The sequence below is a fragment of the Caretta caretta genome, chromosome 23 (assembly GCF_965140235.1).
Source record: "Caretta caretta isolate rCarCar2 chromosome 23, rCarCar1.hap1, whole genome shotgun sequence".
Classification (NCBI taxonomy): Eukaryota; Metazoa; Chordata; order Testudines; family Cheloniidae; genus Caretta; species Caretta caretta.
In genome coordinates, this window is record NC_134228.1 from 13,567,599 (window position 1) to 13,590,697 (window position 23,099).

General features: G+C 65.2%; 1 protein-coding gene across 7 annotated transcripts; it reads right to left on the reverse strand.

Moving 5' to 3' along the window:
* Window positions 1-88: 88 nt before the first annotated feature.
* Window positions 89-21,941, reverse strand: PLEKHA4 (pleckstrin homology domain containing A4). Of its 7 annotated transcripts, none has more exons than XM_048832446.2 (21): window positions 21,706-21,934; window positions 12,573-12,684; window positions 12,171-12,275; window positions 11,327-11,399; window positions 11,061-11,158; window positions 9,985-10,100; window positions 9,464-9,733; window positions 8,757-9,351; window positions 8,503-8,568; window positions 8,331-8,429; window positions 8,087-8,158; window positions 7,587-7,667; window positions 6,797-6,946; window positions 5,557-5,655; window positions 4,907-5,012; window positions 4,639-4,751; window positions 4,324-4,474; window positions 4,129-4,226; window positions 3,644-3,805; window positions 3,113-3,308; window positions 89-1,771 (listed from the first exon to the last, which is right to left on the reverse strand). In XM_048832446.2, the coding sequence occupies exons 1-21, from the start codon at window positions 21,852-21,854 to the stop codon at window positions 1,155-1,157; spliced, it is 3,528 nt and encodes a 1,175-aa protein (XP_048688403.2). In that variant the 5' UTR covers window positions 21,855-21,934; the 3' UTR covers window positions 89-1,154. The 7 variants fall into 7 exon arrangements, with proteins under 7 accessions (XP_048688403.2, XP_074978636.1, XP_074978637.1 ...); XM_075122535.1 differs by lacking the exon at window positions 21,706-21,934 and adding an exon at window positions 15,098-15,403; XM_075122536.1 differs by lacking the exon at window positions 21,706-21,934 and adding an exon at window positions 13,788-13,975.
* Between the last annotated feature and the right edge of the window lie 1,158 nt (window positions 21,942-23,099).

Below are 23,099 nucleotides of genomic sequence, written 5' to 3' on the forward strand. Positions count from 1 at the left end.
CCTCGGGGGGCGCCCGCTCTGCCCCAGCCATGTGACAAGGCGGGGGGGGGGGATTTGTCTCCGGAATAAAGAGGCTGAGATTTAGGGGTTAAACGAGGGTTAAATAAATGAGATTTATTGATGACATTTCTCTGCAATATAACCCAGAAGAACGAAACCCCCCGACGTACCCCCAGAGGGGCCAGGTGGAATCTAGGATGAGTTCCCAGCCACCTCCGGGGCGGGGCACGGGGGCTGGGTATCCGGGGACCCCTCGCCCGGCGCTGGGACACGGCCCCCTCCGGGGGGGGGGGGCACGGGTGGGCTGGGTATCCGGGGACCCCTCGCCCGGCGCTGGGACATGGCCCCCTCCGGGGCGGGGCGCGGGGGCTGGGTATCCGGGGACCCCTCGCCCGGCGCTGGGACACGGCCCCCTCCGGGGGGGGGCGCGGGGGGGCTGCCGCGTTTTATCATGTCCCCTGGTCTCTGTCTTCTGCTGTGTTGGGACAGTTTGTTAAATCTGTGGGCGGGGGAGGATCAGGTGTCCCCACAAATCCCCCTTCCCTCTGGATGCTCACAAGATGCCCTGACTGTCAGCGGCGTGGGAGTTTGGGGGAGCCCAGGGCTGGGCTAGCAGGGGGCTGCGAGTCGGGAGTGAGGGGCACCGGCAGGGCCGGGCTAGCAGGGGGCTGCGGGTCGGGAGTGAGGGGCACCAGCAGGGCTGGGGGGAGCCCAGGGCTGGGCTAGCAGGGGGCTGCGAGTCGGGAGTGAGGGGCACCGGCAGGGCCGGGCTAGCAGGGGGCTGCGGGTCGGGAGTGAGGGGCACCAGCAGGGCTGGGGGGAGCCCAGGGCTGGGCTAGCAGGGGGCTGCGGGTCGGGAGTGAGGGGCACCGGCAGAGCTGGGGCTGGGGGGACACACAGAGGCCCCAGGTCCCAGGGGGTTGCACTTCCCACTCTGCCCACCAGGGGGCAGCAAGGTGATGGGACACTACATGGGGTTAAGGCGTCCCCTCTCCGACCTTTGACCCTGGTGTTGGGGGACTGGGACCCCAAACCTCTGAGCCCTCCCCATCTTTGGGCACATCCCCCTATACAACCCCCCGACCTGCCCTGGAGCCCACCCCTCGGGGGCGTGGAAGAGGGGTGGGACGTGACCCTGGTTCTCAGCCAATGAGTTAGAAGCTGGACTGCAGCAGGGTGATCCTGATTGGCTGGCTCCCCTCGCCCAGGTACGCCACCACCTGGCTGGGCGCGGCACGCCCGCCCTGCCCCCGGCACCCGCCATTGGCCACGTCCTTGTTACCCACCATCCTTTGCTCCGGCGCCCAATCCCCACATTCCTTTTGGGCGGCCCAGCACGGAGGCGACGCCCGATTGGACACCTTGTGTGTGGTTGACGTCTGATTGGGCACCCCCTTTGCCCAAATTGCCCAATGAGGCACCTCGGACAGAGGTGATGCTCGATTGGCTGCCTCTGACAGGTGTGCTGCCTGATTGGCTGCTTCAGGTGAGGGTGAAAACCAATTGGAAAGCTCAGGAATAGACAACGCCCAATTGGCCGCTTGAAATAGAGACGACGCCTGATTGGCCACTCCCACCCGCTGCACCGAATTGGCGCTAACTGCTGCATTCTGATTGGCTGGGCCACATGGTTCCGCCTCGACATGATTGGCCTCTGGGTCCCCCTGGGGGAGCGTGGGAGTACACAGCACGTGCTGATTGGTCACTGCATCCAGCGGCTCTGGGGAGGGGTCCGGATTGGCCGACATGTGGGGTTCAGGCGGGGTCTTCCCTGCACAGAGAGAGGAGATCAGAGTCACCGAGCGCCCTCCCCCAGCACCGAGATGCGGCCACCTCTGGGGTGGGGCATGGGGGCTGGTTATACGGGGCCCCCTCACCCAGCACCGAGATGTGACGAAGTGGGATTGTTCTTAATGTTTCCTCTGAATACTGTGTGGGTGCCTCAGTTTCCCCAGGCAGTTCTTAAGTCTCTAGGGGGTGGGGTAAGGGTGTATGATCATTGCAGAGCCCTAGAGGGCAGGTGCGTTCAGGGGTCTGGACACAGAGAATGGCCGACACCCTGTTTCCTGGCACCTGATGGCCTGGGCCCTTCCCCCCTGCAAGGTGAGAGCTGAAGGGTTGGAGAACAAAGGAATCCGGTGCCCTCCTGGCCCGGGAAAGGAACAAAGCCCAGAGGAGGAGGGGCTGGAGGGGGTTTCAGTTTGGGGCTGGCTGGGACATGGAGTGAAGGGCAGACGTGGTTGTCTGGCTCCCTGCCCCCCAAAATGGACCCAGCTGAGGGGTCCCGTTCTCTGCACCTACAAGCTCTGTGTTAGACCATGTTCCTGTCGTCTAATAAACCTTCTGTGTTACTGGCTGGCTGAGAGTCACGTCTGACTGCGGAGTCGGGGGCCAGGACCCTCTGGCTTCCCCAGGACCCCGCCTGGGCGGACTGGCTGGGGGAAGCACCCGGAGGGGCAGGGGAGGCTGGAGGCTCCGGGGTCAGCCCCAGGAAGGTGGAGCCGGGGGAGCTGTGTGCCCTGCAAACAGGCTGCTCCAGGGGAGGAGACTCCCCCAGGGTCCTGCCTGGCTTCGTGGGGAGCAGATCCAGAGCATCGCCTGGGGACGCCATGACAGGCCACCACTGGGGTGGGGGGCGGGGGCTGGTTATACGGGGACCCCTTGCCCGGCACCGAGATGCGGCCACCTCTGGGGTGGGGAGCGGGGGCTGGATACATGGGGACCCCTTCAGGTTTCTGTCTGTTTCCTGGGAGCTGTAATGAATTAGACACAGAGAGAAACATGGCCTATCCCATCCTGCCCGCCCCCGGCTGCCCCAGGGCCCCCCCACCACCACCACACCCACCTGTTCCCACCCCTGGGACCTGCCAGCAGGAGTCAGAAATTTCTCCAACAGCTGAACCAGATTCCAGCCATTTTTCACTTCACTTGTTTAGCTATTTTCCCAGCTGGGATGGCAGTGGGGGGGTGGGGAGGGAAGGGGGGATGGGAAAGAGAGGTCCCTAGGGGGGGATAGAACCCAGGAGTCCTGGCGTCCAGCCCCCCCCCCGCTCTAACCACTAGACCCCAGTCCCCTCCCCGAGCCAGGACAGAACCTAGGAGTCCCCATTACCGGTGATGAGTTTGCTGCACTCGGAGGCCTCGGTGGCGAGCGTGTACGCCAGGGTGATGACCCTGTGGCGGTCTCTCTTGAGGGGTGGGGGAGACTGGCCCCAGGGCCCCCCGGTATGGCCCCCCCTGAGCGGTGGCTCCGTGTGGGTCTGGGTCAGCTCTGGCCCGAGGTCGGGGGGGTGAGTCGGAAGAGGGAGCTGGAGGAGGAATTTTAGGAGGGGGAAGTGAACGCGGGGGAAGCTCCCTCCAGGAATCTGAGCTGTGGGGAGACCCACCCCACCCCGCTAGGCAGCACTGCCCCCCACAACAGAACCCACCTTTTAACCCGGGAGTCCTGGCTCCCAGCCCCTCCCCCCCCGCTCTAACCCAGACACACACCCCTCCCCTTGCAGAGGGAGAGAACCCAGGAGTCCTGCTTTGCCCAGGCTGGGTGAGATATGGGCTTTACTGGGGGACACAGTGGGTGTGGCCTCAGGACTTGCCCCACCCCCTGGCAGCCGGTCAGCCCCTCCCCCGCAGGCTGCGTACCCACCCGGCTGGCCCTGGCCCGGAGAGAGCCCTGCCGGGAGCCCCAGGGGTTCGGCCTGCCCCCCTCCAGCTGCCTCTGGCCTTCCTTGTGCCGACGCATCCGCTCCAGCTGCTCCTGGACGCTCATGCGGGCCCGGTGGGGACCAGGGGGGTCCATGGTGATCGCCTGGGGGGGGGGAAAATGGCAGGGAGAGAACCCAGGCGTCCTGGCTCCCAGGTGTCCCCCCTCCCCCGCTCTAACCACTCACCCATAATCCCCTCCCAGAGCCAGGTTTTGGGAGAACACAGGCGTCCTGGCTCCTGGCCCCTCCCTGCTCTAACCACTCGCTCCCACTCCCCTCCCACAGCCAGGGAGAGAAACCAGGAGTCCTGGCTCTCAGCCTCCCTGCTCTGACCATTAGACCCCACTCCCCTCCAGAGCTGGGGATAGGATCCAGGTGTCCGGGCTCCCATGCACTGACCCCCAGGGGAAGGGGGGAGCCCAGCTACCTTGGCTGGCAGCTCCTCGGTTCTCTGCTGTCGGGGCTCGTGGGGGCCTGGGCTGGGGCTCCGGGGCAGGTGGGGGGTGGCCGGAGGCGAGCTGAGACCTGTGAGGGAAGGGGAGCAGGGGTCAACGAGGGGCTGGGAAGGGAGACGAAGGGTGAATGCTGCCCCAGCTGGGCTGGGCACTGGGGGGAACCGCACCTGGTGCCGCGACATCTGTCTCCTGCAGGGGGCTCCCTCCATCCAGCTCGGGGGACCCGGCCCCTCTTCCAGAGGGACTCTGGGTGGGCCGGGAGCCCAAGGCGTCTCCCCTCGTTGCTGGGCCCTCTTCCCTGCCACCAGCTGGCACCCCCTGCGGGGGAACAGAGAGAAACCCAGGGCTGGGCTAGCGGGGGGCTGCAGGTCGGGAGTGAGGGGCACTGGCAGAGCTGAGTAGGGGGCAGGGCTGGGCTAGCGGGGGGCTGTGGGATGGGAGTGAGGGACTGGATGCCCACCCCCAGAAAACAGGCCCCTCACCCTGAGTGGCGGCTCGTGGTGCTGGCCTCCCGCATCCGGCCCCGGGAAGGGCACGTGGCTCCGGGCTGAGCCCCCGCCATGTTCCAGAATGGGGGAGGCAGCCAGAGAGAAGCCTGCAAAGGAGACGAGACAGCGTCAGCGACCCACAGCCCGGCTTCTCCTGCTGAGCCCCCACCCCCCACAGCAGAGTGCCCCCTGATGGCCCCCCACCCTGCCCCCCCACAGCACAGCGCCCCCTAGCACCACCCTGGGACATTGGGGCCAGCACCTGGGCTCGTCCTGGGGTCCAGGGCGGGGTAGGGGGCAGGGCTGGCTCCCAACCCCGCAATGATGTCATCGATCATCCACAGCTCCTGCTGGGCGGCCCCCTGTTCCTGAGGGCAAAGGGCAGAGGGGAAAGGTCACGGCACAATAATTAGCATTGGACCCCAGCTCCACCTATGGGCCCCTCTACCCCGGCCTCCCGCCTGCTCCCAGAATATCATCTACGTCCATTGGATCCAGACAGATGAGGCGGTTCTCCCAGGCTCTCCGTTTCCTAGCCCACGCTCTGACTTCCCTATAGCTGGGAGGGGCGAGCGCCCCCCACTGAGCCGCCCTGCTCCCTGCAGCCCAGGCCCCCTTGCTGAGCCCCCCCGCCCCCGCTCCCCACAGCCCAGTGCCCCTGCTGAGCCCCCTGCCCCGCTCCCTGCAGCCCAGCCCCCCCGCTGAGCCTCCTCGCCCCGCTCCCCGCAGCCCAGTGCCCCCTGCTGAGCCCCCTGCCCTGCTCCCCGCAGCCCAGCGCCCCCTGTACAATCCCAGTTTCCTTTCGGAGCTTGCTGAGCGATTCATCCCGGGAGGATCATGCGGCAGGGAGTCCCACAGGCCAAACCCTTCAGCTCAGCAGCAAGACGGAGGCACCCTAGTGGGGTGACGTACCTGGGGGTGCCCGAGCTGTCGGATCCGAGCCAGCGTTTCCCGCAGCCTGTGCAGCTCGTTCTCTAGGGCAGCGAAATCTCCCCAAGCCCTCTCGCTGTCCTGAATGGGAAACTGACAGCTGGTTACACAGGACACAGGGCTGGGAAGTGGCCACCCTGGGGTGGGGCTGGGGGCTGGTTATAGAGGACACAGGGCTGGGACATGGCCCCTCTGGGTTGGGGCCGGAGGCTGGTTATAGAGGACACAGGGCTGGGACATGGCCCCTCTGGGGTGGGGCCGGGGGCTGGTTACAGGGGGGCCCGGCGCCGAGGTGCGGCCCCTCTGGGGTGGGGCCGGGGGCTGGTTATAGAGGACACAGGGCTGGGACATGGCCCCTCTGGGGTGGGGCCGGGGGCTGGTTATAGAGGACACAGGGCTGGGACATGGCCCCTCTGGGGTGGGGCCGGGGGCTGGTTATAGAGGACACAGGGCTGGGACATGGCCCCTCTGGGGTGGGGCCGGAGGCTGGTTATAGAGGACACAGGGCTGGGACATGGCCCCTCTGGGGTGGGGCCGGGGGCTGGTTATAGAGGACACAGGGCTGGGACATGGCCCCTCTGGGGTGGGGCCGGGGGCTGGTTACAGGGGGGCCCGGCGCCGAGGTGCGGCCCCTCTGGGGTGGGGCCGGGGGCTGGTTACAGAGGACACAGGGCTGGGACATGGCCCCTCTGGGGTGGGGCCGGAGGCTGGTTATAGAGGACACAGGGCTGGGACATGGCCCCTCTGGGGTGGGGCCGGGGGCTGGTTACAGGGGGACCCGGCGCCGAGGTGCGGCCCCTCTGGGGTGGGGCCGGGGGCTGGTTACAGGGGGACCCGGCGCTGAGGTGTGGCCCCTCTGGGGTGGGGCCGGGGGCTGGTTACAGGGGGACCCGGCGCCGAGGTGTGGCCCCTCTGGGGTGGGGCCGGGGGCTGGTTACAGGGGGACCCGGCGCCGAGGTGCGGCCCCTCTGGGGTGGGGCCGGGGGCTGGTTACAGGGGGACCCGGCGCCGAGGTGCGGCCCCTCTGGGGTGGGGCCGGGGGCTGGTTATAGAGGACACAGGGCTGGGACATGGCCCCTCTGGGGTGGGGCCGGGGGCTGGTTACAGGGGGACCCGGCGCCGAGGTGCGGCCCCTCTGGGGTGGGGCCGGGGGCTGGTTACAGGGGGACCCGGCGCCGAGGTGCGGCCCCTCTGGGGTGGGGCGCGGGGGCCGCGCACTCACCAGGGCCAGGTCGCAGAGCCGGGCTCTCACTTGCACCAGCTCGTCCTGCAGCCGCCTTTGCTGGTACCGGATTTTCTCCTCCGCCAGCTCCTGGCCTTGGCATTCATCCAGCTGGTGCCGGGCCAGCTCCAGGGCCTTCTCCAGCCTCTCCTGGGGGGTCCAACCAGTTACCCCTTGGATGGCACGAGGCGGGGCCAGTGGGGGGAAGTTCCTCCCCCCCCGTCTTCTACATGGGGTGAATCCCCTGGGGCCCCCTTCCTCTGCTGGGTCACCTCCTTAAGAACAGCCCAGCAATCAAGGGGTTAATGCACCATTTCCCACCCCCCCAACCGCTCTGGGGCAGCCCCTGTTTTCACCCAGCACCACCCAGTGGAAGCAATTGCCAAGCCTGACCGGTGGGGCTTGGGGGCTGGGTATATAGGGACCCCTCGCCCTGCGCTGGGATGCGGCTGACTCTGGGGTGGGCCACAGGGGCTGGGTACCTGGAGACCCCTCGCCCGGTGCTGGGATGCGGCTGACTCTGGGGTGGGCCACGGGGGGCTGGGTACCTGGAGACCCCTCGCCCGGTGCTGGGATGCGGCTGACTCTGGGGTGGGCCGCGGGGGCTGGGTATATAGGGACCCCTCGCCCTGCGCTGGGATGCGGCTGACTCTGGGGTGGGCCACGGGGGCTGGGTACCTGGAGACCCCTCACCTGGCGCTGGGATGTGGCTTACTCTGGGGTGGGGTTTTGGGGGGCTGGGTATCCGGGGCCTCCTTGCCCAGGCCGGGGCGGGGGGACGTGAAATTACCTTCTCTGCCCGCAGCTGCCCCATCTCTTCATCCAGTCCCCGAAGCAGCTTGTCCTGGCCGCAGAGTTTAGTCAGGAGAATCTAGGGTGGGAGGAAAAAGAAAAAAGACACTGGGGGGGGGGAGAAAACCGGGTTGTTTCAGCTGTGGCCTCCTGGTGGCGCCAAACCAGAGCACGGTGCCCTTGCTAGCGGGGCGGGGGGGGGGATTTTACCGGCGTGGGGCAGACGGGGGGGTTTGGGTTTGGGGCTTCTCGGGCCGGAAGGGACCCCGGGGAGCATCTTGTGTCCCAAAGCTGTGGCCAAATACCCCAAAATGCTCAGCTGTAAAAACCGGGGAGGAGGCAGGATACCAGGGTAAATGGGCCCGTGGGTCTGATCTGGGGGGCAGGATACCGGGGCAGATGGGCCTGCGGGTCTGAGCTGGGGGGGATTTGGGGGTGTCCGGGGCGTGTGGGTGATGCTGTGCTTTGAGGGCAGAGGACACAGACGCACACGCTCACATCAGTGTCACTTTCAGCTCTGGGCAGTGCCAGCAGGGTCCTGTCCCGGGATAGAGGGGCCACGGTCCGGGGCTGGGGAAGAAAAAGGAAAGAGAGGGTGAGAAGCAGAGAACCCAGGCGTCCGGCCCTCCCCCATGTTTCCCTCCCCACTCCCATGCCAGAATCCTGCCGGCCTAGCCACAGGGCGGCTGATCAGGGGATGGAAGGGGAAACTGAGGCACAGACTTGGCGGGGAGGTACGTACCGGAGCTCCCAGTGAGGTCCTCTTCCCTGGGGGGCGGCTGGCAAGTGGGGGCAGCGGGGGCAGGTGGAGGTAGCCGGAGGAGGCTGAATGTGGGGAGATCTAGGGAGAAAGGGGCGAGGACAGGGTCAGCGGTGGGAGGACAGGGGGGGCAGGGGAAGGGGGGGTCACTCACCAGTCGGCCGTGGAGACGGGCACGGGGCGGGGCGGCCCCCAGGGAGGGGTAAACCCAGTCTGTGAACTGCAGGGGGGAGAGAAGGCAGGGGGTCAGTGCCGACTGCTAGGGGGAGAGCGCCCCCTACTAACCCCCCCAACCCGCCCCCTGCATCCCAGCGCCCCCTGCTGAGCCCCCGCCCCCTGCTGAGCCCAGCGCCCCCTGCTGAGCCCCTGCCCCGCTCCCCACAGCCCAGCCCCACCTCCCCAGCATACCCGGCTCCGGGGCTGTCTCCCCAGGGCAGGTCCCAGCGTGGCCGTCTGCGGGGGGCTCTCCTCCGCCGGGGTCCCGGGCCGTGCCAGGCAGTGGCTGGGGTGGGGGCTGCGGGGGTAGCGCCCGGGGGGCCGGGCACAAGACTCCTCGGAGGGCCGCACGTCGTAGCGGTCGCAGGGGGTCTGGGGGTGCCCAGGGATGGCTCTGCTGCCCCACGTGGCCCCCCCGGGGGCAATATCCACCCTCCCCACGGGGGTGTGGGGCCGGGACAGGCTGGACCCTGCCTGGACCAGCAGGGGGAGCTCTTCACAGGACGCAGCCAGCTCAGGGGCTCGGACCCCCCCGGTGGACGCCCATGCCCTCCCCTGAGCCCCCCGCACCTCCCTGAGCTCGCCAGGGGTGGGGGGAAGGGAGTAGGAACGGGAGGAGCGGACGTGGCTTTGGGCATCTGGGGAGGGCTCCCAGGGGGAGGGGGGCTCCAGGGGGGGCTGTTCGGACTCAGGGGGGCAGGGGGGTGGGGAGGGTCTGGGGGGGCCGGGATGGGGGCGTTTGGCTGCCGAAGGCTCCTGGCCCCGCAGAATGCGGGTCGAGAGAGAGCTGGGGGAAGAGGAGCAGAGATTAAAGGGTTAAATCGGGTGGCGAGGTACCCCTGCCCCCCCCAACCCCACAGCGCCCCCTTCTGGATGAGACCAGGGCTCAAGCCTCTTACCTTAGGCCCCACGGCTCCCCCCCGAGCCCTTCCCCGTTGACTGGGCTGGGGGGTGGGGCGGGGCCGCTGGGCAGGGGCCCCCCCTCGCCCTGCACCCCCTGGCCTGTCGCCGCCAGGCTTTCCGTAGATGAGTGGGGCACGGAGAGCCGGGCGATTTCCAGGGACTCGACGCTCTTGGCGGGACCCAGGTCGGGCGTGAGCGGCCGGACGTCCTCGAAGAGACGGGCCTGGGGGGGCGCCGGCCGGTTGAGCAGCTGCGGGGGGCGGCTGCTGCCATGGGGGGAGAGACAGAGAATATTTACTCCAGAACCCAGGAGTCCTGGCTCCCAGCCCCCCTCAGCCCTAACCACTACACCCCACTCCCCTCCCCAGAGCTGGGAGAGAACCCGGGAGTCCTGGCTCCCAGCCCCCCTCAGCCCTAACCACGAGACCCCACTCCCCTCCCCAGAGCTGGGAGAGAACCCGGGAGTCCTGGCTCCCAGCCCCCCCCAGCTCTAACCACGAGACCCCCCCACCCCTACGTGGTGCTGGGGTCACTCTCGGCCGCAGCGGACTGGCTCATGGCTCGGATCCAGCCGTTCATGTCCTCCTGGGTGTCAGCACTGAAGAGGTATGTCCGCATCCCCCGGTGCTCGGCCTGGGGCACAGATGGGGGGCGCCGGTAAGCTGGGAGGGGCCCTGACCGTAGGCTCCAGAGAGACACCCCCCCCCGGCTCTAACCCCCTAGCCACCATTCCCCTCCCAGAGCCAGGGAGAGAACCCAGGAGTCCGCCCCCCCCCCCCCCCACCAACCACCACCACTCCCCTCCCAGAGCCAGGGAGAGAACCCAGGAGTCCGGGCTCCCAGCCTGCCCCCCCCCCAACCACCACCACTCGCCTCCCAGAGCCAAGGAGAGACCCCAGGAGTCCTGGCTCCCAGCCCCTCCCGCTCTAACCATTAGCCCCCACTCCCCTCCCAGAGCCAGGGAGAGAACCCAGGAGTCCGGGCTCCCAGCCTGCCCCCCCCCAACCACCACCACTTGCCTCCCTGAGCCAAGGAGAGAACCCAGGAGTCCTGGCTCCCAGCCCCTCCCACTCTAACCATTAGCCCCCACTCCCTTCCCAGAGCCAGGAAGAGAACCCAGGAGTCCTGGCTCCCAGCCCCTCCCGCTCTAACCATTAGCCCCCACTCCCTTCCCAGAGCCAGGAAGAGAACCCAGGAGTCCTGGTTCCCAGCCTGCCCCAGCCCCCAACTCCCACTCCCCTCCCAGAGCCAAGGAGAGACCCCAGGAGTCCTGGCTCACAGCCCCCTCCCGCTCTAACCACTCGCCCCCACTCCCTTCCCAGAGCCAGGAAGAGAACCCAGGAGTCCTGGCTCCTAGCCCATCCCCACCCCCCACTCTAACCCCCTAGCCCCCACTCCCCTCCCACAGCCAGGGAGAGAACCCAGGACTCCCTGGCTCCCAGCCCACCCCCAGCTCTAACCACTAGCCTCCACTCCCCTCCCAGAGCTGCGGAATAGAACCCAGGGGTCCAGATGTCTCCAAGTGGGGGACCCCAAATGGGGTAGCTGGGGAAGGGCGGGGGCTCCGACCAGATCGATTCCCCCTGGACTGACCTTGAATGTGAATCTCCGGTTCTTCCCCTCCCCTGGCAGCGGCCGGATCTCGTAGCTGGGGAGCGGGATGCTCCCCAAAACCGCCTCCTCCCTGCTGTCTGCGGGACCCCAAAAGGAGGGGTGATTAATGGGCAGCCACTCCCTGCCCCGCTCCCCCCGGTGCCCCCTGCTGGGGCAGGGCAGGGCTGGGGCAGCCAGGACATTGTCCCCCCCACACACCCCGCTCCCCACGGCACCCCCTGCTGGGTGGGCTGGGGGGCCGGTACCTCGATAGTAGAAGAGGCAGAAATCGGCCAGCACAAACCAGCGTCGCTTCCAGAGCTTCAGGCCGGAGCTGTCCTGGAACGAGAGCCACCCCGACAGCCTGGTGAGGGGCCCAGCCAGCGAACGGGGGCGGGGGTTGGGGGGACCCCAGTGGGCCCATCCTTTCCCCTTGCCTCTCCAGGGCCTGCCCCCCCCCAGAGCACCAGCCCCATGGCATTCCACCCCCCAAATAACAGCCCCTACCCCATTGCCCCCAAACCTACCCCACACCCCATCCAACCCCCAGGCTCTGTTTCCAGCCCGCTCACCCCATAGAGAGCCAGCCCCCTACATCGTCCCCCAAAACCAGCCCCTCCCGTATGACCCCCAACAGCCCCCCCACTAACAGCCCCCATTTGCCCCCCAACAGCCCCCCAAAACCAACGGCCCCTCCCCCATGCCCCCAACAATCCCCTACATTAACAGCCCCTCCCCCATGACCCCCAACAGCCCCCCCACTAACAGCCCCCAATTGCCCCCAACAGCCCCCCAAAACCAACAGCCCCTCCCCCATGACCCCATTCCCCCACATTAACAGCCCCTCCCCCATGCCCCCAACAGCTCACCCACACTAACAGCCCCTCCCTCAGCACCCCACCTCACCATCCCCCCACCCCACTGAGTGTCCCTGCCCTATGCCCACCTCAATTATCTTCCCCCCCAAATTCCCAGACCCCTCTGCCCCATCACCGCCCCAAAGCGATCACCTCCCTGCCCTGTTGCCTCCCCAGCCTAACACCCCCTGCCCCAATCTACCAGCCTCTGTCCCCACCTCAAAGGCAGCCCCCCAGCTCGCCCATCCCATACCTGTTTGCACAGCCAGCCCCGAATGACGACGGGGGCATTGGGGTCCCGCTTGATCGAATTTTCCCTCTTCCCGAAGGTGTGAACCCTCCGCAGGGAGCGTGACGGCTGCGGGGACAGACAAGAAAGGCTTAATACCCCACAAACACACCAGCCGCTAGGGGGCGCCAGCTCCCATCCAGCCCCAGGGCAGGGACTGGCTGGCTCGGGGGGCAGGGAATGGGGCATGAGGCCTTTCCCCTCTAGGGGGCACAGGTCTGGGGGTAGGTGTTAGTGGGAGTTAAGGTGGGAGCTGTGGGCAGGAGAAGAGGAGGGGGTGGATGTGGGGGGCAAGGGGTGGTGGGTCAGAGCCCCTGGCCCACAGGCCCCTCCCCAATGGCAGAGCCCCAGCCCCGCCCCACACACCTTGGCGGCCCCCAGGCTGACAGAGGAGATGGTGAGGACGCTGCTGGCCTGGCTCAGGCTGCTCCTGGGACGTTCCCCGTCGGCCATGGCTCCCGGCCGGCCCAACCTTCGCCTGGAACAGAACATGGGCCTGGGGCATCAGGGCACTACTGTGGGGTAGTTTGCAGCACTGGGGTCTCCAGCTGGGGCACTGCTGCAGGGAAGCTAACAGCACCGGAGTCCCCAGCTGGAGGTACTGCTGCAGGAAGTTCACAGCACTGGGGTCTCCAGCTGGGGCACTGCTATGGGGAAGTTTGCAACACTTGGGTCTCCAGCTGGAGCTCTGCTGTGGGGAAGCTCACAGCACCGGGGTCTCCATCTGGGGCACTGCTGTGGGGAAGCTCCCAGCACCGGGATCTCCAGCTGGGGCACCGCTGCGGGGAAGCTCACAGCACCAGGGTCCCTGGCTGGGGCACTGCTCCGGGGAAGCTCGCAGCGCAGGGAGACAGACTGGCATCTCCCCTGACCCGGCGCCCAGGGTCCAGGGTGGCGCGTGGGTGGGAGAACAAAGCAGGACCTGAGCTAGTGGCCCCAGATTCCCGGGGGTGGGGTGGGGGGGCTGGAGGATGAATGGAGCCATTCATGCCCCTGGCCTGGGCACTGGGATGGGGGGGGCTGTGCTAGGGGGTGAGAGCGAGGGCTAGCAAGGCCCCATGGCAATGCCAGTGCAAAGCGGCGAGCTTCCCCACAGCAGTGCCCCCAGCCGGGGACCCACCGTCATGGAGACATGGCCCCATCCCCCCACGACACCCCATCTCCTGGGGACCCCTGGTACCCAGACATGGCCTCGTCCCCTCCCCTGTACCCAGCGCCTCAGGACCCTCAGAACCGAGACATTCCCCCCCCGCTACACCCCAGCCCGTAGGACCCCCGATAGTCAGACAGGGTCCTGTCCCTCCCCCCACCCCGCTATACCCCAGCCCCTGTCCCCCCCATATACCCCAGCCCCCCAGGACCCACAGAACCAAGACACGCCCCCCTCGCTACACCCCAGCCCCTGGGACCCCCGATACCCAGACACGGTCCTGTCCCCCGCACCCACTGTACACCAGCCCCCAGGACCCCCGGCACCCAGAACCCCCCCACACACACACTGTAACCCAACCCTCGAGGACCCCCGGCCCCCACACACGGCTCCCCCCCGCCTCCAAAACACGCCCTGCTGCTCCCCCTTACTGCAGATCAATCAAGTGGGGAGCTGAGGCGCCGGAGGCCAGCGCACCCCCGGGCGGGCCCCGGGGCGGGGGTCTCAGCCGGGGGCGGGGGACCCGGCCAACACAGCCGCTTGTTCTGTTCCCGGCTCCCCGGCCGCGGCGCCGGCTGGGACACAGGGACCAGCTGCCTGCGGGGGCGCAGGGAGCCAGGAATTCCTGATCCGACACGGCTCGGCCCCACCCCGGGGTCACGGACCCGGCGGGCCTGGATTTAACCCATTCCCCGACTTGGGACACCTCGCAGCGCCGGGGTCCCCGGCTGGGGCACTGCTGGGGGGGAGCTCGCAGCGCCGAGGTCCACAGGTGGGGCGCTGCTGTGAGGAAACTCGCAGCACTTTGGGGGCCCTGGCTGAGGAGAAGCTCACAGCATGGGGGTCCCCACCTGGGGCACTGCTGCAGGGAAGCTCGCAGCACTGGGGTCCCTGGCTGGGGAGACGCTCACAGCGCCAGGGTCCCTGGCTGGAGCACTGATGTGGGGAAGCTCGCAGAGCCAGGGTCCCTGGCTGGGGCACTGATGCGGGGAAGCTCGCAGCGCCAGGGTCCCTGGCTGGCGGCACTGCTGTGGGGAGGCTCACAGCGCCAGGGTCTCTGGCTGGGACACTGCTGTGGGGAAGCTCACAGCACCAATGTCTGTGGCTGCAGGCACTGCTGTGGGGATGCTTGCAGCGCCAGAGTCCCTGGCTGGGGCACTGCTGCAGGGAAGCTCACGGCACCAGGGTCTCTGGCTGTGGGCACTGCTGCAGGGAAGCTCACAGCGCCAGGCTCCAGCAGGCCCGAGGTATTTAGCTGGAATTCAGAGCAGGACAAAACTCCCTGGTCTCCCCCCACGGCAGCTGCGTCCCCACCCCGCCCCTCCCCCCACATCCCAGAGGGCCCCCCCCCACCTTGGAGCCCCTGTGACCCCCAGCCGCCCTGCCCCCCATCCCTCCCACAGCTGTGGGGCTCCCCCCAAGGGGGGAAAATCACCCCCCTCAAATTCCCCCACTCCTCCCTTTGCCCTCTGACCCCCCCAGCCTGAGCTCCCCCCCTTGTCTGCCCCATGCCAGCTGGTGCCCGGGGTGGAGTGCGGTATGCTCACCCCCTAAGGAATCTGCGCCCACGGGCCTGGGTGGGGGGCAGACACACAACCCCCTCCTGCCCATTGATTCCAGCTTCTCTGTGCCCCCCCACCCTGAGACACCAGGAGGGATCGACAGACAGACAGATGGGGAGGGGCGCTGTGGAGGGACAGGGCAGGGCTGGGGGGGGCTGGTTGGGGGGGGCAGTTCTTACCTGGCTCCCAGTGGGGCACACAGGGGTCCGGGCTGCTCAGGGTGGTGTCGGGGGGGTTCTTAGCGACACCCCACTGGGCCAGGGGAATCTCGCCCGCCGCCCCAATCGCTCACTTCCTCTGTGCCTGTCTCCTTCCCTCACTCCCCCCCCGGCCCCTTTCTTTGCTCGGCCCCCCAGCCCAGCCCCCCTGAGCCCTTCCCCCGTCTGGCTGGCTGCCCCCTCCCCACTTCTTGTTCACCCTCCTCCCCCTCACTTCACCTTCCTTTCTCCTTATTTCCTTCCGTCCATCCCTATCCTCACCCCTCTTCCTGTCCCCCTATACCTCTCTAGCCTTCCGTCTCCCTGCACCCCTCTTCCTATCCCCGTACACCCCTCTTCCTATCTCCCTACACCTCCTAGCCTTCCTGTCCACCTACACCCCCCTAGCCATCCGTCCCCCTACACCCCTCTTCCTGTCACCCTACACCCCTCTAGCCTTCCTGTCCCCCTACACCCCTCTTCCTGTCCCCCTATACCCCTCTAGCCTTCCGTCTCCCTGCACCCCTCTTCCTATCCCCGTACACCCCCTAGCCTTCCTGTCCACCTACACCCCCCAGCCATCCGTCCCCCTAAACCCCTCTTCCTGTCCCCCTACATCCCTCTTCCTGTTCCCCTATACCCCTCTAGCCTTCCGTCTCCCTGCACCCCTCTTCCTATCTTCCTACACCCCCTAGCCTTCCTGTCCACCTACACCTCTCTAGCCTTCCTGTCCCCCTATACCTCTCTTCCTGTCCCCCTACACCCCTCTTCCTATCTCCCTACACCCCGTAGCCTTCCTGTCCCCCTACACCTCTCTAGCCTTCCTGTCCCCCTAGACCCCTCTTCCTATCTCCCTACACCCCCTAGCCTTCCTGTCCCCCTACACCCCTCTTCCTGTCCACCTACACCCCCTAGCCTTCCTGTCCACCTACACCCCCCTAGCCATCCGCCCCCCTACACCCCTCTTCCTGTCACCCTACACCCCTCTAGCCTTCCGTCCCCCCACACTCCTCTTCCTATCCCCGTACACCTCCTCTATCTACCTCTCCCCAGACACCCCCTCCCGCTCTCAGCTGTTTCTCGCCCCCCAGCCCGCAGTAACTGCCCGGCTCCCCGGAGGAAACTGGACAAAGAGAATTTCTCCTCCGTCCCCTCCCCTCCCACCACAGCCTCGCCAGGGCCGGGCGGGGACATAGAGCAGGGCGGGCTGGGGGCCAGGACTCCTGGGTTCTCTCCCTGGCTCTGGGAGGGGAGTGGGGTCTGGTGGTTAGAGCAGGGCGGGCTGGGGGCCAGGACTCCTGGGTTCTCTCTCTGGCTCTGGGAGGGGGTGGGTCAGAGTCGGGGGTTGGGAACCCAGAGAGGTGCCTGGAGATGGAGCGGTGTGTGTTGGGGGGCTGACCCATGCGCCCCAAAGACACAGGGACATTTCCGCCCCCCCTCCCGCCCACACTTGGCCTGAGCATCTGGCGCCCCCATGTGGCCGGACGCCTTCAGAACGGGGCGGTGTCCCTGCCCCTGCACCTGCCCGTGGCTCCCGGGGGCGCTGCATGTCTGGCCATGCTAACCCCCCCCCGCACCCCCCGCCGCACGCTGCAGCTGGGGGGAGGGGCTTGCCAGGAGAAGTCCGTCCTGAGTAGTGGGGATCCATAAAGGGGACGCTGTTAATGTCCCTGGTGGGTCCTTAGGGGGGTCTTTATCCCATTTCACAAACAGGGAAACTGAGGCACAGGGCGGTGACAAGACTCACATAGAGAACCCAGGAGTCCTGGCTCCCAGCCCCCTCCTCCCCCCCCCCAAAAAAACCCCACCACCATTTCCTCTGCCTGAGCCGGAAACAAAGGAAAAGCTACATTCACACCGGTTTTAAAACGGAAGAAAAATAAGACGGAAAAGTGAAAGTGAAATCTAACAGTGAAAGTGCGCTGAGGCCTGGAACTTCAAGGGAAACCCCAATCGCGCAGGGGTGTCACGGGGATTCCCAGCCACCCCCCACCAGGCCTGGATTGGGACCCCTGTGTCACCTAGAGCTAGAAAGAACCCAGGAGTCCTGGCGCCAAGCCCCCCCCCCCGCTCTAACCACTAGACCCCATTCCCCTCCCAGAGCCAGGGAGAGAACCCAGGAGTCCTGGCTCCCAGCCCCCCTACTCTAACCACTAGATCCCACTCCCCTCCTCCAGAGCCAGGGAGAGAACCCGGGCGCCCCGGCTCACACATACAGTGTTTAGTCCTGTGTTGCGTTTCGCGGTGGTTGTGTTGTGGTGTATCCTGGAGCGCAGGATTGTGCCCGTTGTGTTGTGTGCCACTCGCGCTGTCACCTTTTGTGCAGCTCCACCAAAGGGTGTTGTGTTGCACTGTGTGTTTGTGTGTCTGCGTGGCGTGTTGAACACCCCCAGGTTGTGCTGTGCTCCCGGGAGCGCTGGGCTGTCCCAGCGGTTGTGTTGTATTGTGTGATGGTGTTATATTACCTGGTGGTGCTTTGTGTTGGGTTTTGCTAGGTTGTGGTGTTCTGTGTGTGTGTGTTGGCTTTGTGTTGTATTGTTGAGTGGGGCGTAGTCAGTATGCTGGGCAGGCTCCTGGAGCGGGTTGTGATTGTGCTGAGTTGCCGTGTTGTGGTTGCGCTGCCTGTGTTGTGTATCGGTCGGGATTGTGTTACTTTGATTGGGTTGTATGTGCAATGGGTGTATGGTTGTGTGCAGGCTCTATTGTGTATGTGGTGTTGTGGTACTGTTGTGTGTGCACTGGGCACAGTTGTGTGCATGCTGTGTTGGACTGTGACTGTGTTGTGCATTTGCACTGATGTGTTGTGCGTGCATTGTATTGTGACTGTGTTGTGTATTTGCACCATTGTGTTGTGTGTGTTGAATTGCGACTGTGTTGTGAGTTTCCTCTGTCACGTTGTCTGTGTGTGGGATTGGGACTGTGTTGTGTATTTGCTCTGTTGTGTGTGGGGGGGATTGGGACTGTGTTGTGTATTTGCTCTGTTGTGTTGTGTGGGATTGGGACTGTGTTGTGTATTTGCTCTGTTGTGTTGTGTGGGATTGGGACTGTGTTGTGTATTTGCTCTGTTGTGTGTGGGGGGGATTGGGACTGTGTTGTGTATTTGCTCTGTTGTGTTGTGTGGGATTGGGACTGTGTTGTGTATTTGCTCTGTTGTGTGTGGGGGGGATTGGGACTGTGTTGTGTATTTGCTCTGTTGTGTTGTGTGGGATTGGGACTGTGTTGTGTATTTGCTCTGTTGTGTGTGGGGGGGATTGGGACTGTGTTGTGTATTTGCTCTGTTGTGTTGTGTGGGATTGGGACTGTGTTGTGTATTTGCTCTGTTGTGTTGTGTGGGATTGGGACTGTGTTGTGTATTTGCTCTGTTGTGTGTGGGGGGGATTGGGACTGTGTTGTGTATTTGCTCTGTTGTGTTGTGTGGGATTGGGACTGTGTTGTGTATTTGCTCTGTTGTGTTGTGTGGGATTGGGACTGTGTTGTGTATTTGCTCTGTTGTGTGTGGGGGGGATTGGGACTGTGTTGTGTATTTGCTCTGTTGTGTTGTGTGGGATTGGGACTGTGTTGTGTATTTGCTCTGTTGTGTTGTGTGGGATTGGGACTGTGTTGTGTATTTGCTGTGTTGTGTTGTGTGGCATTCGTTCTGCGTGGTTTGCACTCTGCTGTGCATGCGGCGTGCGGCCTCTGGGTGCTCTCTTGTGCTGGGTGCGTGGGTCTCTGTGTTGGGCGGGGCAGGACAGGTGCGGCATTGCGAGGGGTCACGTTGTGGTGCGAGTTGTGATGTGTCGGGAATTGTTGTCTTGCTCTCTGTTATGCAGGTACCGCGTTGTGCACGGTTATGTGTGCTGTGTTTGTCCGTGCTGCATTGTAGTCTGCTGTGTGTGTGTCGGGGAGCGGGGTTGTGTGGCGCTCTCTTGTTCACGCGCAGTGCTGTGAACCCGTGTGTCATCTGTTGTGCTGTGTTGTGTACGTGTTGCCTTGCACTGCTGGGACATGCTGTGTTGTTGTGCGGTGCTGGGTTGGGCTGGGTTGTCTCGAATTGCACTGTTTTGTATGTGTTGGGTTGCGTTGCACTGCTGGGGACCTTCTGGGCTGTGTGTGTTGTGTTGTGTTGCTGGACACGTGCTGGGCTCTGTGTGTTGCGTTGTGTTGCTGGACACGTGCTGGGCTGTGTGTGTTGTGTTGCGTCGCTAGGCACGTGCTGGCCTCTGTGTGTTGCGTTGTGTTGCTAGGCACGTGCTGGGCTGTGTGTGTTGTGTTGTGTTGTGTTGTGTTGCTGGGCGCGTGCTGGGCTGTGTGTGTTGCGTTGTGTTGCTAGGCACGTGCTGGGCTGTGTGTGTTGTGTTGTGTTGTGTTGCTAGGCACGTGCTGGGCTGTGTGTGTTGCGTTGTGTTGCTAGGCGCGTGCTGGGCTGTGTGTGTTGCGTTGTGTTGCTAGGCACGTGCTGGGCTGTGTGTGTTGTGTTGTGTTGCTGGGCGCGTGCTGGGCTGTGTGTGTTGTGTTGTGTTGCTAGGCACGTGCTGGGCTGTGTGTGTTGTGTTGTGTTGCTGGGCGCGTGCTGGGCTGTGTGTGTTGTGTTGTGTTGCTGGGCGCGTGCTGGGCTGTGTGTGTTGTGTTGTGTTGCTGGGCGCGTGCTGGGCTGTGTGTGTTGTGTTGTGTTGTGTTGCTGGGCGCGTGCTGGGCTGTGTGTGTTGCGTTGTGTTGCTAGGCGCGTGCTGGGCTGTGTGTGTTGTGTTGTGTTGCTAGGCACGTGCTGGGCTGTGTGTGTTGTGTTGTGTTGTGTTGCTGGGCGCGTGCTGGGCTGTGTGTGTTGCGTTGTGTTGCTGGGCGCGTGCTGGGCTGTGTGTGTTGTGTTGTGTTGCTGGGCGCGTGCTGGGCTGTGTGTGTTGTGTTGTGTTGCTGGGCGCGTGCTGGGCTGTGTGTGTTGCGTTGTGTTGCTAGGCACGTGCTGGGCTGTGTGTGTTGTGTTGTGTTGCTGGGCGCGTGCTAGGTTGTGTGTGATGCTGGTTACGTTGCGCTCTGTCGCCCTCCCCCCACCCTTGGGCTCCCTCCGTGACGTTTCGCTGACGTCAGCGCCGGGCCCCATATAGCCCGGCCCGCCCGGCTCGGCCCAGCACTTCTCCGCCTCCAGCCGCAACCAGCCAGACCCGATGGAGCCGCCCGCCGCCGCCTGCCCCCCGGACCCCGCCCGCGCCGCGCCTGTCCCCCGCTGCTGGAGCGCCCTGCTCACCGGCTGAGCAGGTAAGGGGGGGACCCCAATGCCCTGTCCTGGGGGGCGGCAACACGGAGCCCCCGTGTCCCCCTGAAACTTCCTGGAACCCCTGATCTGGCTCCCTGCACCCCACAATTCTCTGCTGCACCCCACAATTGTCCCGTGTGCCTGCTCAGCTTCCCACTGACCCCCTCTATTCTCCCCTGCACCCCACAAATCAACCTGCACCCCTTGTGCTTCTCCTGCTAAACTGAGGGCCCTGCACCCCTTATTCTGCCTTAGCCATCATCTCATTTCTCCCTCCCCGTCCACCCCCCCCCACCCTGTTGTGTCCCATTTTAGGGTGGGGTCTGTTCTCCCTCTTGTTCTGAGTCCCCCCCAGGTGCCCCACATTAGGGGTGATCCTCTCCCCTATTTATTCAACACCCCAATGTACATTTCTCCCCCTTGGGATCTATGCCCTGCAATGGGGTGAGCTGTGCTATGCTCTGTGTGTGGGGGTGGTCAAAACTTGGGGTGTTTCCCCACTGTTCAGGGGACCCCTCTCTTTCAGGAGGCTGCATACCAGCCCCCCCGGGGTGCTCCCACAGTCTCTCCTTCCTCTGACACTGATCCCCAATCCTTCCACCAATCACCCCCCTATCCCACCAGCAGCCCCCCAAATCTAGCACCGAGCCCCAACACCAGACTGAACTGGTGCCGATCTGATGCGTGCCTTCCCCCCCCCCCCCCCGCGCGGCTCTGGGGACCTAGCTGGGAGCAGAGTGTGTGTGTGTGTGTGTCCGGTTTCCGGGTTGGGGCGTAGCCAAGCACGCCCAGGTCTCCCTCCGAGTCACCCACCGGAGACTCCAGAGGCTTGGAAACCTCTGGGTGCCCCCACCCAAAAGAAAAAGGGGTTGGGGAAACTGAGGCACAGAGAGCCAGGGATAGAACCCAGGAGTCCTGGCTCTTATCCCCCCCTGTTCTAACCACTTCACATTCACTCCCTTCTCTGAGTTAGGGAGAGAACCCAGGAGTCCGGGATCCCAGCGCGGTGGCCCCCCCCCCATCTTTTGTTCTGAGTCACTGCTGAGAAGTTGACAAACTCCAGAGCTGGGGGGGTGGGGTGGAGAAAGGGGGGTTCCCCCCCAGGCAGGTTACTGAGGGCTGATAGTACCAGGTGCTGGCACTCGGGTGCCATCTGCCAGGGCCGGGAGAGCTCGGACTCCTGGGTTCTTTCCCCAGCTCTTGGGGGAGGGGGGAATCTAATGATGTAGAGCTGGTAGGAGCTGGGACGCCTGGGTTCTTTCCCCACTTGGGGGGTGTCTGTGGCTGGAAAATTTCCCAAGGGACAAACTGGGAGCCCCACAGATGACGCCCCATCCCCCCCCACACACACGCACACCTGGCCGCTGGATTCTCCGGCACTGACGTGTCTCCCTTCCTCGTTCTAGCCCCCGAGGGAACCGCGACTCCCAGCCCTGGTCGAGATGCTCCGCATCTTGTCCCCGCAGCCGGGCGGCTTCCTGAATCCGCTCGCCCGGGCTGCGCCATCACTCCTGGGCTCCCGGCGTCGCCTCCCCACGGCCATGAGGAGGAGGAAGAAGAGCCGTGGGCCGGCCCGCCCACGCCGTGGCTTGGCCACCCCGCTCCTGGCACATCAGGAAGCCCTGGAGAAAGAAGAGGACTTTGCAGCTGGTCCCACTGCGTCCCTGGGGCCAGCTCCCCGTCTGGGAGAAGAGGAGAATTCGGGGGGGTGCCCCCAAGCTCCTTCTGGGTCCCATGACCAGGAGGAAGGCCCCAGGCGCTGTGGGGAAGGCCCCAGGCGCTGTGGGGAAGGGGCCACAGCCTGGTTGGAGACGGAGGAACATCTGGAGGAGGTTGGAGATGGTCAGAAGCAACCTTCGGATAGTCCATCCCGGTCCCCGCAGGACAGGGAATTTCACGGGGCCGGTGGGGAAGCTGAAGGAGGCCTCAAGCTGCCCGGGGGAGACACCCCCAGCTGCCCGCAGAGTGGCCCAGACCTGGGGCACGCCGTCACCAGGAACCCCCATGTCCGGTCCTTGTTCTACTGCCCATCGGAGGAGGACGACGAGGCCGGGGACTGGCCCAGTGAGGAGGAGGGAGATGATGGAGGGGGCTGCTCCGGCGCAGACTGGCCCGATTCAGAAGAGGACACCAGGCGTGAGGAGAACAAGGCGCTGTGGGGGGCCCTGTGCTGTGGCCAGGACCCCTTCAACCCGCTCCGCTGGGCCGGGGCTCCCCTGGGCTCCACCCCGCCACGGCCCAAGGACCAGAAATTCCGGGTTTCCTTCTACCTCTGCGGGCTGACCTTGGAGGCTGAGAAAGTGGGGGATCCCTGGAAACCCCCAGAGAAGCCCTGGCCTATGAGACGGGGGGTCCCCAATAGGACTCACTGTTGTGAGCTGGGATCCCGGGGAGCCAGGGACCCTGTCAAGGCGGAGACCTCTGACTCGGAGGGCAACCGGACAGCTAAGAAGGTGAGTTGGAGCCAGGACTCCTGGGTTCTCTCCCCAGCTCTGGAAGGGGAGTTGGGTCTTGTGGCTAGTGTGGGGGCTGGGAGCCAGGACTCCTGGGTTCTCCTCTGACCAGTTTCCCCAAGCACCCGCCCAGTGGCCTGCTGGGTAATTTCAGGGGGTGGCATCAGATTCACCTGCCTTCCCATGAGGGGGGAAAATCTTACGCAATGGAGTGAAATGGGACCTGCTGGGTCCTGGGGGAGCTTCCCCACCTCAGTCCCTCCCATCTGCCCTAGGAGCCGCACAGTGCCCCTCACTC